The following is a 19,514-nucleotide window of genomic DNA, read 5'->3' as shown; positions in this document are numbered from 1 at the left end:
GAAACAGCTGATCTGAGCTAGTGGGATCTCACTGACTCCATACTGACAACAGGGGAGCCTACACAGGACCCAATTAGGCCTTCTGAGTGTGGATGACAGTAGTGTGGCTTTGGCAGTCTGTGGGGCGACTCACAGTGAGACCCAGATTCATCCCTAGTGCATGAACTGGCTTTTTGGAGTTCATTCTCTGTGGAGAAATATCTTGTTCAGCCTAGATACAGGCGGGAGGGTCTCGGTCCTGCCTCAAGGTGATGTCCCAGACGTTGTTGACTTCCCATGGGAAGCCTACTCTCTCTGATGGGGCATGGGGTGGGAGGAAGGTGGGTAGCAGAGGAGGGGAAAGAGTGGAAACTGGGATTAGCATATAAAATGAGAAAACGTTGTTTAAAACAATAAATAAATTTCTTAACAAAAAGGAAAAAATAGGGGCTGGAGAGCTGGCTCAGTGGTTAAGAGCACTGGCTGCTCTTCCAGAGGTCCTGAGTTCAATTCCCAGCAACCACATGGGGTGGCTCACAACCACCTACAGTGGGATCTGATGCCCTCTTCTGGCCTAAAGGTATACATGCAGAAAGAATATTCATACATAAAATAAATAAATAAATTTTTAAAAAAAGGAAAAAATAGGAACCGTATCTAGAAATAGCATATCAAAAACTATGGTAGTTTTCTTGAAATGAGTTATGAGTTATGTGACTGCATTGGTATTAGAGTCATGGCTGTCTCATGTCCTTATATGATTATTTATATGATATCAAGTAACGCCATAATTTTATTATGTACACCTAAAAGTTGTTGTACTTGTTACATGAGTAAACTTCCATATGAAAACAACAACAACAACAACGAAAAGAATCTAGCGTCATCCCAGTGGCGGTACCAAAAGGGCAGCGCTCCTGGGGATGCTGGCAGAGGTGGCGGGCTGTGTTTGCCTACTGATGCTCATACTCTCAGTAGCTCTGTTTTTCTCTCTTTACAGTCCCTCCACTCTCTTCATAAACAAAAGGTGTTTCTGATTAAAATAATGGGGACGATTCTATTCTCATCCCCAAATATCCTGATTAAATAATTAAAATCAACCTAATTTGTTCCAACAGTGGTTAGGAAGACCCCGCCGGCATCCCAGTCTGTGAGACGGCTGATGACAACGGCTCATTGTGAAACAGATCACGAGACTATCGAGTGCTCTCGGCTGATTAATACTCCTAATTATGCTCATCTAGTAAATTAGAAGGACGACAATAAGCAGAGGCTACTGAGACTTGGTCAACCCACTCAGTGCGTAAACCACGTCTGTCAATGGGGACAGGCTCAAGGTGGTATGGTAAATCTAGAAGAAAAAAAGAGGCGGGAATGAGAATGAAAATGAATGAAAAGAGGAAAAGGTGGGAATAAATGGAAATAAACATGGCCAAGAAAAGAGAGGTAGGGAAAACCTTCCAAAATCACAAAATGCAAGGAACTAAGCGGGAGGGGCCTGGGGAGGAAACAGGTGCACAGACCACCCTGAGGACCAGGGGATCTCACTCACTGAGGGCACTTCTGATTTCTGCAGAGTGAACCCGAGTAAGCAAAGGCAGTACTGAGCTGAGGCTGAGGCAGGAAGACAGTAATCACATCAACGCTCAGGGAAGGAACAGGAGGGAAGGGAGAACCTAAACAGGCACGTGAGGCTTGTGCTAGCAATCAGAAAGCCAACTCCTGACTTTCTGTAGCAATGGGCTCCCTGATGTCCTTGTGCTGACAACACCTTTAGAATATATTCCCTGTCACACTGGACGGCAACAGGCAGGGCACTGGTGTCAGCGGATGGCACTGAACAGGAAGAAGAGATACTGAGAGCGTCAGTGTCCGCAGGACACTCCACCATGCTCCCAGGCGGATTCCCAGTACCTCTAGTACCACCAGGCACATGGTGAGCATTCAGTGAGAATTGTTAAAGGAATCAAAAGCTCACTTAATAGAGCTTTGTCTTAACAACCAAAAGGAAAAGATATTCTAATAGTCTACTCGCTTTCCCTTCCTTAAACACCAAGACAAAACAAAAAACTACAATGGATGGCGGCTGGGGAAACGGTTCAGTCATTAATGCTTGCCACAAAAGCATGAAAACCTGAGCTTGAATCTTCACCACCCACACAGAAAGTTGAGTGTAGCTGTATTACGTAATCCCACAGCTGGGGAGGTAGGGACTGGAACATCCCCAGCTCATTGACCACAGAGTCTATCCAACAGTTAACTCCAGGTTCAGTGATCAGACTGCCTCAAAAACTAAGATGAAGGAGCCATTGAGAAAAACACCTAATGCTGTCCTCTGCCCTCTACAGTCATGGGCTTACTCACACTCACGCCTACCCATAATATCTCTCTCTTTCGCCCCTGCTGTCTCCTCTCTCTCTCTCTCTCTCTCTCTCTCTCTCTCTCTCTCTCTCTCTTCCCTCCCCATCTCTCTGTGTCTCTCCCCCTCTGTCTCTCTTACACACACACACCATGCACGCATGTGCACAACCGTGCGCACGTGTGCACACACACACACACAATCCAAGGACAGGAACCACATCTTTACAATCTTTCTAGCCACGTTTACTGTCACTATCTCCCCACACCTAGAGCTGTTTCCCAGCCACACACAGCTGGTAGTGATCGATAAGTCAAATTTCAGGAGCTTTCTACCAAAGCTTAGCCATTCTTATGAAAGAAGTTAAGGATGCTTTTAGTTTATGCCTTGCTAAAAACAAGCAGCGAGTTTAACCGAAGGGGGACGTTTATGCCTTTGTTGGCATTGCATCTTCTAAACCACAGCAACACATTGGAAATTCCCAGCTCTCAACTGAGAAACAACAATAACAAAAGTATCACGCCGTACTCAAGGGCTATAGCGCTTTCCTGCCCTTTCTGCTAAAACCAGAAAATAACATCCCAGATGTAGATCCCCATAAAATACATCCCTGTAAACTGATCCTATATTATTTTATGAGGCAAATGTGTTTTATTGATGGTCACAACACTGACTGGGGAAAGTAGCAGATGGCAAGCAATTCATTAAAAACGTTGCTGTCCATCACACTAACTTCTGTTCTCACACCGAGAATGCTGACTTGCTTATTTAAATGGATTTTACGGAAATATTACTTCAATTCCTAAATGGAAGTTCATTGCAATGATATTCATGATCATGAAAAAAAATATTTTGCTTTTTAAAAATTTTCTTCCCAATCCAGAGGCTTCCTCAGTTCAAGACTGCTTCACTAAATCCATATAGATATTACAGCACGTTAATTTTGTGAGGAACTGGCTATTGCTCTGCAGTCTGGAACACTGGAGCAGAAAGTAACATATTTTTCTGTGCCCTTTGATGCATTACAATTTTACCCATCTAATTTGGACTTGGGAAGCTAATTAAGTTATTGCTGCGCTCCACAGGCCTGAAAGCAATTACTTATATTTCAACTTTTTATGTGAAAATTACAAAGACAAATTCTAATACTGCCTAAACACCTTCTCTCTTGGTAACAGGGAATCAGTGAACTGGTGTGTGACTCTATTAAGCAGTGTGCTATTTCAGCACAGGAAATGTAGCTGTGGGTACAAAGAAGCAGCTATATGCATTTAATTTTGCTCTAAGTTTCCTAAAAAAAAAAAGAAACCTTATTTCTATTGGATATATGAAAATACTAAGGAGTAAAGAAGGAGATAAAAACTCAAGAGGTAGAAAGCACCAAGTTCCATTACACAAATCTTGACTCATAACTGACACAGACTTGTGAACTGCCCATCCTCAATCTCCCTGTCTGTGAAATGGGTGGTAGAAAAACACTGCTAGAGCAGACAGTTGCTGGAAGAATTAAAAGCACGGTGCCTTCTTAGGATAGATCCTGGCCCAGTACTGACATCCGAGAAGAACTGGCTCGGTGTGAGCATCCATGCAGCATCTCTCAGCTGCCCATGCTGTATGGGTGGTACTTCTCTGTTCACAGCATGCTTGCAATGGGAGCCTGGTGCTAGAAAACCTCAGTCCTGTGACTCAACCCGAACCAGGAGAGCACTTTCCTCGAGACTCCAGATCTAAAGGGAGGAAGGCGATCCCTCCCTTGAGAGAACAAAGCTAAGAAAATAAAAACTTGTGGAGAGGCAGAAAGGAAGCCAGGAGGGACAGGCTCTTGGGTGGCATTTAAGCAGCTCCTGCCAGCTGTGCCCCTGCCCTACCCCCTTCCAGTTATGGGGCCCATTGGTCCAGGAGAGAGGAAGCATGGAAGGAAGCCTGTGAGAAGCGGGAGGGTCTATCATTTACAACGAAGGGATATGAACTGATAAATCTGTTATTAGGAAAACAAAAAAAAAGCCTCGAGGGGGACAATCCACCTGCTAGTTTTAATAGCATAATTATTTCGGTTAGGTAACGTGTAATTTGGCCTCATTTTATTAGTTACGAGGAAATAATGGAACCCTAAGTTCCTTGGAGAAGTCATACAAAAGGACCTTCTATTAAACTATATAATTTCACGTCGTCGTTCATTGAATGATCATAAAATTTTACCAGCACAAGTTTATCATTGCTGGTAAAAAATGAACCGGCATAGAATTAACATGTGATTTCACTTTTGAAATCTGTTTATAGTTCGCCAAAAAACAAGCACCCTTCAGCACATCCCAGCAAGCCCAGCGGTGCTCCATTGTCACATCTGTTTGTCTTAGGGTTTCTACTGCTGTGATAAAACACTGTGCCCATAAGGTTTCATTTCAGCTTACAACAGTAAGGTCACACTTCACTGCTGAGGGAAGTCAGGGTACAGAACTCAAACAGGGTAGAGACCTGGAAGCAAGAGCTGATACGGGAGCCATGGAGGAACGCTGCTTACTTGTTTGAGCCTCATGGTTTGTTCAACCCACTTTCTTAGAGCTCCCAGGTCCACCAGCCCAGGCATGGAATCATCCACAGTGAGCTGGGCCTTCCTATGTCAATTTTCAATCACCACCATATCATATGTTTGAGTCCCCATAAGAGAGAAACACTGCTGCTATTTAGCATCCTGAAACTTTACGAAACACTTAGTATTTCAAAGACTACAGCATACTCTGAGATAAAACAAATGACTGCTAATGCACATAACCAGCCATCAAGAACCAAGGAGGAATCACTGATCTGAAAAGATGATTATTAACCACTGACCTCAGGGCCAGTCACATACAACTAATTACACATATAGCATTAACGTACACATAACACACAACTATACACGGGTAAACACATTACACTAAGAACTATATTTTTCTATGACTGCTTGTGAAATATTATTTAAATGATGCAAAGTTGACGAGCCTACGATAAGACAAAAGTGATTCTCAGAAGAGCATGAAATGGTAGTCACAGTTACAGGAAGGCTTTAACTGGAATTATTTTCAAAGCTGATTTGTGGGGAAACTAATGAACAAAATAACACACGATTTCATAATATATTAGCAATTATTATCATTGGTGGTGATGAACAGTCGGGAAAACTGCCATGTTCTTCTCTGGCGATATCTCCCTGCCTGTGGCTGAGGATCCCAAAGTGCACAGATCCTTGACATAGCATGGGGAAATTCAGATGCAGGTCTGAGCACTACAAGGGGAACTTGGCAGCGCAAAGAAGAACCAAGAAATATGTGTGCAAGGCTAAGAGGTTCTTGACACTGAGAGTCAAGAAGGAGCGAGGAGGTCAGCAGCCAGAGGGTTCCGCATGGGCAGAGATGGAGGAGATGAAATTACAGTGATGGGCCAAGAGCCAGTGAAAACCCAGGGGTGAAGGGAGGCCAATAAGCTCAAGCTTAATGCTGGTCCTGCATCTTCCCTTCATTACGTCAATGACCTTGGTCAGCAATGCTAGATGCTCTTGGCCCTTGTATATGTTTTTTAATGAAAAATGGTACCATATGACCTGTTTAACAAATTCATATGGTTCAAAGAATGAATACAAAAAGTTTAAAAAGTGAAAAGAAAAATACAAATGATAAGAAATTTATATTCCATTATAAAGTGGGTGATAATAATCAACTAAAAGCAATTTGCATTAAAAGGAAAAATATGCTGAGATGATTCATTAAATGACATTAATACCACATTGTTCAAAAAAGAGGATGAACACAAAGCTTTCTAAATTTCCCCCAATTATTAATGTAACTTTAATTCCATTAAAAATCGTTTACTTGAATCATTTCTAATAGAATAGCTTGCCCTGGTAGCTGAGTTTTCCAGATAATTACATGGTACCCATTTAACTCAATTTCCTTATGGGTCTCAATTTTGGAGTGAAATTTACTAAAATACAGTTAAGATTTCTTTTACCTTCTTCCAATGGATTCCTAGTCTGCCTTCAAATATAAATTGCAATTCATAACTTCAGATTTCCTTGACTATACAAGCTTCATTGATGACTCTGGCTCAGTTTGTTTTACAGGTCTCACCTAGTATCCATACTGCTGCCTTTCTCCTCATTGTTGTCACATGGGTGTGGTTATTCCTGTCAACCTTGCCCCTTGCCTTGCCCCTTCTACTTTGTTCCTTGTTCACAGTTCACAGGACATGGAGTTCAAGCATGCACCACATGTCTAAGATGTGAGCCTGGGACTGGAAAGAAGTGCATGACAGCTTCCCACACGCAGAGTAGGATCAGTATGGCCCCTGATTTCAGCTTCTGTAGATGCAAAAAGCCAGTTGCACACTTAGATCCTCAATAAACAGGAAGTCACTGAGGCACCAGGAAGGGCTATGCTTCTGACCCAACACTGGTAGCGTGGTTAGACTAACGGCAGGATGCCAGGGGATCATGGGAGAAATCAGATAGCAATGTATTTACGACATCGCTAGGAATGGGCTGAGATTGGTATAGGGTTTGGTAGAACAAGGTCCCGTGCTAGTATATCAGGAAAGAGCTAGGAAACAGAGTAGAGGGATGATGGGTAAAAAGACCAAGCTAAACAGTTAAGATAAGGCAGGCCAGGGCTGCAAAAAGCTTATGTCTGGTGTCTGGTGGACATCAAGCATGGAACAGAGTGTGTGGCATGAGAAAGGGTCAGACAGAAAAGCTGAGGCCAAGTCTCTACTTATCCTTCCACAGTAGGAGAAGAAAAGCCTTGATCCCATTCTAAACAAATGCTAACTCAGGGCTCTAGGCAGATCATTTGGCTGCTGGAGAGAGAGATGATTCAGTAACAAAAGTGTGTTCCATAAAAGCATCATGACCTGAGCGTAGTCCCCAGAACTCACATTGAAGGAGACAGGTGTGGGGAGTATTCCTTTACACTGTGTGAATATATCCAGTCACGGGGAGTGGTTTAATGAAGAAGCTGGCTGGCCTATAGCTAGATAGAATACGATTAGGCAGAAGAGCCAGGCTAAGAGGATGCTGGGAAGAAGGGTGAACTCTCGATGTGGCAGAGGATGGATAATGGGTTAACCTAAGTTGTAAGAGCTAATTAGAAACAAGTCTAAGCTATAAGCCAAACATTTATAATTAATAACAAGTCTCTGCAAATTATTTGGGAGCAGGCTGGTGGACAACAAACTCTACTACACATGTGTGATGTCACATGCCTGTAATCCCAGTGACAGGGAGGCAGAGGCATATAATACCTGGGGCTTGCTCTCCAGACAACACAGCTGAATCTAGAGCTATGGGTAAGAGTGAGAGACCCCATCTCAGAAAGAGGTAAAGAGCAACTAAAGAAGATATCCAAGGTTAAACTCTGACCTCTGCACACACACACACACACACACACGCATACGCACCCCCACACAGAGTAATGCTGCAAGGTATTGCTTTTTGAACATTCAAAAATGCATAGAGCACGTAATTTACTAATAGAATTGATAACAGAAAATGAGGGGAACAGGGCTTGCAGGAGAAAAAGACATCTGAGAGAAAAATGATGGAGAAACGTATTTTTCCGAATTAAAAAGAGATGATTCTAACTTTGTACCCTAGGGCACAATACACAGAGCATATTCAAAAACTGCTTATTAACTAGAACTGAAAAACCATAACATGGCTTCGGCTAGCACTAATACGCCCAACGCTGAGTACTTTAGTATCGCACGGGATGGCTAATGCTCAAATAGCCCCTGCCTCCGAAGCAGCTGTGCATAAGTCACAGTAAACAACAAAAGTCTAAAAGCTATTAGGGATAATTTTCCTCCATCTCCTTTTAACAGCGGGTAAAATCAGCTCCCATTACAGAACATAATATGAAGGAAGGAGAGGGGTGGAAAAGGGTTGCTCACCATCCCGAACCAGACCGGACCAAACCGGAAAAACTCATAAAGTTAAACTGGTATGTAACCTCTTTCTCTTGGCAGCCACCAGATGTGTTTGAAAACTGGGCCTGAGCAATATGTGAGTCTAACAGCAAGGGAAGAAGCTCCAGGAGTATCTTTTAAACTTTTAAATGGCTGACTACCGAGGAATGCCAACAGCAACGTGAAGCTTTCACAACAGGAAGTAGTTCATATTGGCTACAAAAGCATCTCACTGTCAACATCCTCCCTCACTTTTCTGCCAAGTCCTGGGGAGGCAAGGAGACAAGAAAAGCAGCCCAGCGCGAGGCTTTCAGCATCATGAGGCTATGCGAACTACCTTTCTCCCAGGTTTAAACACACGAAACTGCAGTATCTTTTTTCCCACTGTAAGAAGTAACAAATTCTGTCCAATTTTTCAGGTCCTCCAATATCTGAATCAACACACACACACACACACACACACACACACACACACACACACACTTTTTAAAGTACTCAGTAATAGAAAAAGTCCCATCTTCACGGAGCTTATACTCCTCTGGGTAGGAGGGGAGGCGTGAAAGCACGTGTGGCAAACAGAACAAACGCAGAACATGTTGAGCAGCAAACAGTAGGAAATAAAGAAAAGGGAGTAAAGAGGAGAGATTTTGTTGCAGAGGATACTAGGGAAGGACTAACTAAGGACAAGACACATGGATAAAGACCCAAGTGGAAGAGGAAAGGCAGAAGGAGGAAGAGGGAGGAGTGGGGAGGGGCAGGGGGAAGATGAGGGGGTCTAGCTGGCCAGGTAATGGCAGCCGCAGCAAGCACAGTGATCTAGACTAGATGAGGGGCAGGAATGGTCCAGGAAGAGGAAAGAGACACACAAAGGGTTAGAGAGTGGAGCAACTCTGGCCCCTCAAGAAACAGCGACACAGAAGAGTGGAATAAGGGCCAGAATGGGAGCAACAGGGAAACCAGGCTGGAGATAACAACAGAACCAGCCAGCAATTAGCCAACCTAAGGAGTCAAGCTGAGCAGCGAAGTCACGTGACTCACATTTTCAGTAGGCTGCTGGGCAGGAAATATTTTAAAAGGAGGACGGGGGAGGGAGCTAAGCCTAAAGGATAGTTGTTAATCCAAGCAAGAGGTGGCGGGGCTGCAGTAAAATACAGTGGTAAGGGGTTCTGGTGTAGCTTCGATGTAGCAAGGATGGGACTTGCTGATGAAATGGATTTGGGTGATGGAAAACAAAGAAATCCATGAAGGTTAAGAGAACTCTGGGCTAAACAATACAGAGGACAGAACTCCTAAGGCAAGGTGCAAGAATTGAGGAAAAGTAGAGGCAGGCAGCAGGAGGCTTTTGATCACCTTGGGGCAGAAACTCCATAAACACTGGTCATTTGTTTTAAGTAGTTGGTGTCTGGTTTCATTTCATGTGGGAAAAAAAAAATCAATAATCCACTACCCATCCCTACACTCAGTGGTAATCAGTTCTGCTTTAGGGACTCAAGATTTGAAGAAAGGGAAGTTCTGAGGAGATGAATTCTTCCAAGAAATTCTCTATAATTCGGTTCCTTTTCTTTGCTTTAGATTTAGTAGTAAGTGATTATGAACTGTTTATCTCACAACCATATTCCTGGGGGAGACTGTAGGTAAAGGCAGAATAATAAACACAGCTTTATCTCACACTTTATATAGGGTCCTTTTATGAACTTAACCCAGTGCTCATGCATAAAGGCACTGCATAAGATAAAGTTAGGAAAATGAGAACGCTGGGGAATATTATTTTATGGTGTGTTACTTTTGTTTATGCTGCATTTGTTTAATTCTGTGAAGCTGCAATTCTTTACCAGTCTGAAATACTTGATGGTCCTAATAAAGGGCTGAAAGGCCCATAGTGAGGCAGGGGCAAGGTTAGGCAGGGCTGGCAGGCAGAGAGTATAAGCAGGAGAAATGAGGACAGGGAAGGAGCAAAAAAAGAAGGAGAGAGGATTCTAGAGGCCAGTCACCCAGCCACACAGCCACACAGTCAGCCATGGAGTAAAGAGTGAAAGTAAGATATACAAAAGTCAGAAAAGGGAAAAGCCCAGAAGGAAAAAGATAGATGGGATAATTTAAGTTAAGAAAAGCTGGCAAGAAACATGGCAAGCTAAGACTGGGCTTTTATAAGTAAGAATAAGCCTCTGTGTGTAATTTATTTGGGAGTTGAGTGGTGGGTCCCTCAAAAAGTCAAGGGTAAAACATCACACTACATGGGAATACTCCACCTAGGGCAGGGAAGTTTAGTATCTAAAAAAAAAAGGGCAAAACCTACAATAGCAATTGGATGGTGGGGTTGAGACCTGAGCAGGTAATTTCCCTCAGGAACCATAGGTTCCTGACTGGTTCACCTCTGCGGGTCTTAACCCCTCAAACACTCTATCTGAAGGACAACAGAAATCTCTAAAACAGCTTCAGCAAAGGATTTTTTTTAAAGAAACAGACAGAGTAAGTGAAGAATAACCATGCAGAATAACCATGACAATACAGTTCCACGATCATTCAAGGATTTTTGTGACAGCATGAACAAGAACCGTGACAACGGTAAGAAGACTTGAAGAGGCTTTAAGACTACATAAGAAAGCTTTGATCACACAGATCTTAAATGTCACACAAGACCCAAGAACTTCTTGATATGCAATGGCACATCAGTGAGGAAGTGCTACCAGGACAGGAACAGGGTCAGATTCTCTGAGAGTTGCTCATCACTCAGAACAGAAAGGCAGATAATGTGTGGACAACCTTATGTGTTGCACATAGAAAAATACAGTGGGGCAACTGCTCCTGAAAGGAGGGATTGCAATTGGACACGGTGGTGCAAGTCCTTCATTCTAGCACTCCAGAGGCTGACACAGGTGGATCTTTGTGAATTCCAAGGCAGTGTGGTCTACAGAGGGAGGTCTAGGGCAACTGAAGCTATACAGTGAGAGATACCCTCCAACTCAAGATGGAGAGAGAGCAAGCAAACAAGCAGCCGCCGCCGCCTACAACTATCCTAAGGCCATACATAAAAGGCTGAGAACCTGGATTTAACAGCAGTGTGTGAGCCTTGCACACACATGTGCATGCTCTGGGTGGGTGTGTAAATAATACATGTGCAACAGGGAACATTCAGCTCCTATTAGCACTCCCTGGACACTTCACAAGTGCCAAAGCACGGTGGAGGTTAAAATCCCTCAGATGAAATGGCATTGTATCTGCATATAGTCTATGCAGAACAGCCTTCCTTATCATGTCTAGATTACTTAAAACACTGAATGTAATACAAAGGCTGGGGAAACAGTGGCCCCTTGGCAGATTATCTGCAACACTGGTCAGAGAAAATGTGTACATGCTTAATACAGACGCAAATAATTTCCCTAATAATTTCAGATCAAGTCAGCGGGACCCGCAGAGGTAGGTAGAGCCCAGTGAAGAAAAGGGGTCAGTCACCCTCAGAAGAACTTTGTTTTCAAAAACAGGAACGATAGCCTTGAGTGATTTAGTTTGACAAGAGGTGAGACTTCACCTGACTTGGGATTCCAGCAGGCTGATTCCACAGACAGTGGGAGCAAGGGCAGAAAATAAAAGGCAGCGGTGGGAAACACAATGAATGCACTGTGTGTGTGTGTGTGTGTGTGTGTGCGTGTGTGTGTGCGTGTGTGCATGCGTGTGTGTGTGCATGTGTGCATGCATGTGTGCGTGCGTGTGTGTGTGCATGCGTGTGTGTGCATGTGCGTGCGTGTGTGTGTATGCATGCATGCGTGTGTGTGTGCGTGTGTGCATGCGTGTGTGTGTGTGCGCGTGCGCATGTGTGCGTGTGTGTGTGTGTTTAGGGTAAGCTATATGCATATAATCCCAGCTTCACTGGGGGAAGGGCTCCCACTGTGCCCCCCTTATAAGCGATAACTGCTTGTGACCCACACTGCTAGACGCAGTGAGCCACTCTGCACAGCCGCTTTTCTTGTGGAAAGGGAATGATGGAAAAACACTTTGAACAACATCTGTAAAAAGATTTATTTACTTTTATTTGTGTATGGGTATTTTGCCTGCATGTACATCTGCAAACTGGTGTCCTTGGAGGCCAGAATAAGACATCAGAACCCCTGGGATTGGAGTTACAGAGGGTTGAGAGCTACCATGTGCGTGCTGAGAACTCCAGAGGACTCCCAGGTCCTCTGGGAGAGCACACAGTGCTCCTGACTGCTGAGCTGTGTCTCCAGCACTTCATGGTTGCGTCCTTTTTATTACACCAGAATGCTTTTATTAGCAACAGTGCAAAATTTATAATGATATGGTGGTCCTAAGATACATCAGAAATTTTCTTTTAAATTTATTATGTGATGAACTGCTATTTCCTAGTAAAGAAATCCCTGTTTCAATTTCAAGCTAAATATCCAGATGCAACAGGGAGTTATTTTTTCATCAATGAAAATGTTTTTTATTTGTTTTTTTGTTTTGTTGTTGTTATTGTTTTGCCATTTCCCCTAAAACATGGATTTCTTATGCTATAAGAAAGAACCAGTCTGACCTGTTTTTGACTGCAGGTTTCTTCGTGGTTCTTCGGGGGCCTCTATGGGCTGATCAGCCAGAAAAACTCGAGCTTGGTCCACAGCGTTCAGCACAGAATGTTCTTTCTCCTTCAGCTCACGTCTCAGCACCTTTGCAGAAGGAAACAGAAGTAGAAACTGTAAGCAACTTCACGTGCTCAGTAAATAGAAGAACGTGTTTAGCTTGACCACCTCTCACTGCAGCTGCAGAGGGAATGGCTTAAACCAACATTCCTACTAAATTACGAGGGAAAGTCTTGTGCAGGTAGGAACTACTAAAAGCATGAGGAACACCCAAAAAGATGGTTTCTGAACATTTCGTATCTGTTGAGGCAAATAAGAAAAGACTGGAGGGAGGGAGGGAAACTTTAAGATATTCATCTGCAGGACTTGGCTACATTGTATTCAAATTTACCAACCATGAACTTTGAGAATTCCCACTGTGTTGAGTTGCTAAAACATAATAGCCTATTCTAAGACACTTCTTCAAGACTGACAAAAAGAAAACTGCATCAGATGACTCTAAGGAAGGCAATTTCACAAGTTATAAAGCCATCCTCAGAAATGTTTTATGTTCTTTAGAATATATTGAGAAAAATTAAGAGATAGCAACAAATGAAACTATGTGAAATCAAAACTAAACCAAAGAGAACACATAAAAGACAGTCTCCAATTATCTTAAAATACAGTCCATCCGTCTCTCATGCTGAGCCAATTACTGTTTTTCCCTGGTGAGGGTTTCCATGCAAATCTGTGACTCTCAGAACAACTTGTCTTTGCACATTTATTCAAGTAGGGATAAACTTTCACCCCCTCTCCTCTGAAATGTTTGGTGATGAAGGCTCTAGTTGACAAGGGTTTGAAAACCACCAAACTAGCTCGGGGATAGGACACCAACATGCAAAGATGTCTCGTGCACTACTTTAATACTGTTTCTAAATAAAGCCGCTGTTAATGCTGTTAGCCTTTAAAATACACATCTCCAGGCCTTAATAATCTCCTTATAGAGAAATTCACTGGCAATGCACTATGAAAATGCAAGAGTTTCTTCCTCACTAAAATACTTCTCTTTAGCATTGTAGAACCAATAGCCTGCTCTTTTAGACATAACTGAGTATTTTAACAGTGTTTGACATGACTGGTTAGGATGAAAAGTTACTTGGAGGCTAAATGATCATCTTCTACAATGAGTAAAATGTGAAAAATAAATATGAAATAATCACCATATACAGAAATAGAAAGATACAAAGGAGAGATACATGAATCATAAAGCCAAAGAGACTGACATGGGATGCCCCCCTGTATGCTGCGAATATGTTTTATTACCATTGGTTAATGAAAAAGTTGCTTTGACCTATGGCAGGTTGGGATAAAGCTAGGTGAGGAAAACTAAAATGAATCCAGGGAGTTATTAAGGCAGAGTCAGGAGACACCATTTATCTGCCAAAGAAGAAGGACGCCGGAACCTTACATGTCGGTCACAGTCTTGTGGTGACACACAGGTTAATAAAAATGGGTTAATTTAGGATGTAAGAGCTAGCTAGGAATATGACTAAGTTATTGGCCAAACAGTGTTGTAATTAACATAGGTTCTATGTGATATGGTTTAGGGAGTCAGGAAACTAAAGCGCAGTCTCCACTTACAGGGAACTATTAAAGGTGGAGAAGGAAGGGGGCATCTAGGACAAGAACCAAGTTTATTTGACTTCAAGGTGATGTGCCAATTATTTAATTTGCTAAAAATTAACAAACTGAAAACAAGACCTAACCCACCTACCAAATAAGCAATCCACAATCCAGTGATCACATATAAGGACACAGGAAAGAAAAAAAAAACAAAACTTTTCATAAAGATCCAGAGACATGATTATGTGTACTGCCTAACATTTACAACATGGGACAGGGATGTGAACACAGGTCAGCAACACCCCCAACCAATGAGCATTAAGTGGCCATGCTAAGGGACACACAGCCTTCAACAATCCTATTCAAGAAATGCAACTCAAGTTGTGCCAGGGTCTGACAGTCCCATGAAATAAAACAGATCTGTCTTCTGACACTTCATGTTCTGATATGTGGAAAGAAAGGTGTCAGAAGAGAATGAAACAAAATAGAATTTTTATCAATCTGTTGATATATATATATATATATATATATATATATATATATATATATAGGCATTTAGGTGTCTGGTGCACGTTATTTAACAAGATTTTCATATATTTATATAAAAGAGATCTAGAGTTGCAAAGCATCCCTAGTAATTACTTCCAAAACCGTCATAAATAAATATAAAATGATGGTACAAGAATATCACATTGATCTAAATTTTGAAAAAGCAGTGAACATATTTTTAAAGATTTTAAAAGTCAAGAATATTGAAAGCGGAATATAACCAGTTAATACAGAAGCAGTGAGGATTCATAAAACGATACACAGAGCTCTGCTGAAATTCTCCTTTGGGTGGGACCTGCCAGAAATGTAACCATTCAAGCGCAAGGTGATGAAGAAAAGGCAAAGGTCCTAGAAGACCATCCCTCTGCCCTGGCTTATCCAGCAGGGAGAAAATTCCACAGGCGGTGGTAACTTAGAGACATCACTAAAGAGAAACTAGAAAACATCAACAGATATGTGAGGACATAAAAGAATGGAAGGAAGACTGAGTCTTGTGAGGAAGATCAGACAAGGTGTTGGGCCCCTAGAAAAGGAGAGTGTTTATGGGGAGATGTCCCACGGGGTACAGTCTGTGGCAGCGAAGACGATCCTTGTGACCTAAGCAGTAGTGTTACTGTTCCTTGGAAAGGGCCGGGGATGGAGGGTGGGAACGAAGAGGACAAAGAGCTGTTCTTAAAGTTTTAGGTTCTCATAAGTCCCATTAGAAATATATGTTTGTCTACAGAAAATCTACTGAGGAAACAAACTAATCAATTTCCCCACATGGCAGGAATTTCATCAATTATGCATGGAGACTCTCACAGCAGTGCAATTTCGTTTGGTTGGCTGTTTACCGTGCTCAGAGAGCTCTCTCCCCAGAGAATCACACTGTAGACACTCTTGACCACAGATGCCTTCTAGATGAGGTTCACACTGCTATGCGATCATTACAGCAGCAGACAACTTTCTTGTTCCTTATATTTTGTGTTACCATTACTCTGTTCCTGGCTTTGTATTTCCCAGACCTATTGCCTCTACTATGTATGCATTTGATGAAGGAATTCCCTCTGTATGTTGTGATTACCATTACTGAATAAAGAAACTGCTTTGGACCAATAGCAGGGCAGAACTTAGATAGCCATGGAAATCGGAACCGAATGCTGAGAGAAAGGAGGTAGAGTCAGAGAGATGCCATGTAGTTAGCTGGAGCCAGACACTGGGAACTTTAGTCAGTAAGCCACAGCTATGTGGCTATACACAGATAAATAGAAGTGCGTTAAATTAAGATGTAAGAGTTTCCTGTACAATAAAAGAACTTCTGGAGGCATCACAATCCCTGACTTCAAACTCTACTACAGAGCTACAGTACTGAAAACAGTCTGGTATTGGCATAACAGACATGAGGACCAATGGAACTGAACCGAAGATCCAGATATTAATCAACACACCTTCAAACATCTGATTTTTGACAAAGAAGCAAAAAATATCAAATGGAAAAAAGAAAGCATATTTAACAAATATGGTGCTGGCATAACTGGATATCAACATGTAGAAGAATGAAAATAGACCCATATCTATCACCATGCACAATACTCAAGTCCAAATGGATCAAAGACCTTAACATAAAGCTAGCCACACTGAACCTTATAGAAGAGAAAGTGAGAAGTACACTTGAACACATTGGCACAGGAAAGCCCTTCCTAAATATAACCCCAGCAGCACAGACACTGAGAGAAACAATTAATAAATGGAACCTCCAGAAACTGAAAAGCTTCTGTAAAGCAAAGGACACAATCAACAAGACAAAATGACAGCCTACAATATGGGAAAAAAAAATCTTCACCAACCCATATCAGACAGAGGTCTGATATCCAAAATATACAAAGAACTCAAGAAATTGGCCATCAAAAGAACAAATAATCCAATAAAAAAAATGGAGTTCAGACCTAAACAGATAACTCCTCCAGAGGAATGTAAAATGGCTGAAAGACACTTAAGGAAATGTTCAACATCCTTAGTCATCAGAGAAATGCAAATCAAAACAACTCTGAGATTTCATTTTACACTTGTAAGAAGGCCAAGTTGATGACAACTTATGCTGGAGAGGTTGTGGGGTAAAGGGAACACTTCTGCATTGCTGGTGGGAATGCAAGCTGGTACAGCCCATTTGGATGTCAGTGTGATAATTTCTCAGAAAATTAGGAAACAACCTTATTCAAGACCCAGTAATACCACTTTTGGGTATATAAAATTTTAAAAAAAGATGTAAGAATTAGCCAATAAGAAGCTAGGGCTAATGGGCCAAGCAGTGATTTAATTAATATAGTTTTTGTGTGATTATTTCGGGACCAACAAGTGGCCCCCTCCTTGCAATATGCATTCGCTTTTAATGTTTTGTTTAATCTCAATCCCTCTCAGATACAGTAAATTCCAGATACTTATGGATCTTATTCTTCAGGAAGCCAAACACTGAACTCAGCTCTAAAGGGCTCTCTCATGATGGCAGAGTTCATCTGAATCTTGTAAAGAGAGAAAAGTTTTTCCCACAGAGGGAAGCATTTACCGGTAACAGGAAGAGAGACCCCACTGTGCACATCAGGGCAGGCACACACCTTCAGTACTCATACATGGCAGCCACTGAGGCTCAAGAAGGAGGCAGAGGAGGAGTCAGAAAGTCATATACGTGCTCTTGCACTTCTGATGCCTAACAATGGGTGATGGACAGACAACTAGGGTAGGAAGAGACTTCAGATTTACGCATTTTTCTTAACAATATTGTTGGGTCTGTCAGATTAATAAAAGACCTGAGGATTAGAGAATCTTCCGTACTTTATTTGCATTTCTCAACACATTAAATACCACATGTCAAAAAAAAAAAAGAAGAAAAAAACCCACCATGCATAAAATGTTTGCAGGGGACTGTCTGGGAGCTGATTTGCTATGCCCAAGTAAGAAGTACAGCAGGCATGGGCAGGTGGAAACCACCCTAAGTAAACAAAATGATGGGCCTCTCACCCTAGTGTGAACTCTCTCCTCAATATCATAGAGACCCACACACATTATATCCGTGCCACTACTATTTTGAAATTTTAATTTTGTTATTCAATTTGTCCTATTTCAATCTGACTTAATTGCATTCAGAAACAGACTTAACTTTCAAGTGCCTTACACATATAATCATCAGGCCATCATTAGACATAAAAGAAAATCCGCATTTCCTAAGCACCTGAAGAACATTAATGATAAGGTAATTAATCTCCAATGAGCTGTTTTGTATACAAAGCTACAAAGTGGCTTCTCGTTCCTAGTATCACATGACTTGTTTGTGAGCCACCTCAAATGAGTAGAAGGTAATGTAATTGGAATTTTTCTATATTAATGACTTTATATTTTTACTGAAAACAATCTTCCTTCCAAACAATAACATGTTTTGGTAAAGATGTGAGGAAATGGACCCTCACACACTAGTTAGTGGGAGATGGGAGAAGGATATGACGCTTTAGTTTGGTGGTTCCTGAAAATACTAAACACAGAATTGCACTGTGCCCTAGACATTCCACACCTAGATATACCCAGAAACAAAACACCTGCACACATTAAACACACACATGGATGCTCATAGTAGCATGACATCAACGCCAAATGGAGGGACCAATCAAACATTCATCCACTGAGCAGTAGATAAACAGAATGTGGCAGACTTGGCACAATGCATTTTAGCAAGCAAAATGAGTTAGAGACTCATACAGGCTACCACTAGATAAACATGGCAAATATGCTCGGCAAAATGATGTGGATGAAAGCCTACACTGCAATATTTCACCACCACAACCAGGTCCACAGAGATAGGAAGTAGATCAGTAGCTGCCTCGGATTGGAAACTTGAGGGGAACAGAGGTAGACTGGGGTTCTTTTTCATAAAACGAAACTTTATTACATCAAGTAATAAATACATTCAAAAATGCAAATACTTCGAGTAATTTTCATCAGCTTACAGCAAATATGGAACCAAAATCGACAGAGAGTCTCAGTCCAGGAATTTTGGGGGTGCTTCTTGGGCCAGGTAGATTGCTCTTTCTTCTCTACTTACAACTTGTACTTTTGTTTGTTCTGTTTTATTTTGCTTTAGAGATTGACTTCAAAACACTCAATCATACTGAAAGACCCCCGATTTGGGGAGACTCTCACTCAAGCCTCGGGATAACGCGACCCCCCCCCCCCCCAGTAACTCACGAGAGACCGTCCTTGCTGCAATCACACGAGGTTTAATGACAAGACGACAAGACGGGGACCAGTGCACTGGGGCCGAGACTCATAACCCATGCAGGGGAAGAGTACGACCTCGAGAGACCAGGAGAAGTAGTTTTTATAGGAAGAAACCACATAGCCCAGTAATCCGAAAGGGGGGAGCAGGGAGGGTGTCACAGAAGATTCCGAAAATTCCAGTGATGATTACAAAGGGGCAATTCCCTGCCTCTCAAGATCATTCTCAAAGGTCGTAATCAGCTAGTTCCTATTCCGGTGATAATTTCTAG

The 19,514-nt window shown here is 42.1% G+C and overlaps 1 protein-coding gene across 7 annotated transcripts in view; it reads right to left on the bottom strand.

Moving 5' to 3' along the window:
* The window catches only part of Utrn (utrophin), a 504,577-nt gene that overhangs the window by 107,019 nt on the left and 378,044 nt on the right, over positions 1 to 19,514 (bottom strand). For all 7 annotated transcript variants that reach the window (XM_087911817.1, XM_087911819.1, XM_087911818.1 and 4 more), the window contains one exon: positions 12,807 to 12,936. In XM_087911817.1, coding sequence (XP_087767943.1) covers positions 12,807 to 12,936 — 130 coding nt within the window. The remainder of the gene's footprint in view (positions 1 to 12,806; positions 12,937 to 19,514) is intronic.

Source organism: Myodes glareolus, chromosome 1 (genome assembly GCF_982192425.1).
Source record: "Myodes glareolus chromosome 1, mMyoGla1.1, whole genome shotgun sequence".
Taxonomy (NCBI): domain Eukaryota; kingdom Metazoa; phylum Chordata; class Mammalia; order Rodentia; family Cricetidae; genus Myodes; species Myodes glareolus.
The sequence above is the reverse complement of the archived record's forward strand: the minus strand, read 5'-3'. Positions and strand labels throughout refer to the sequence as shown.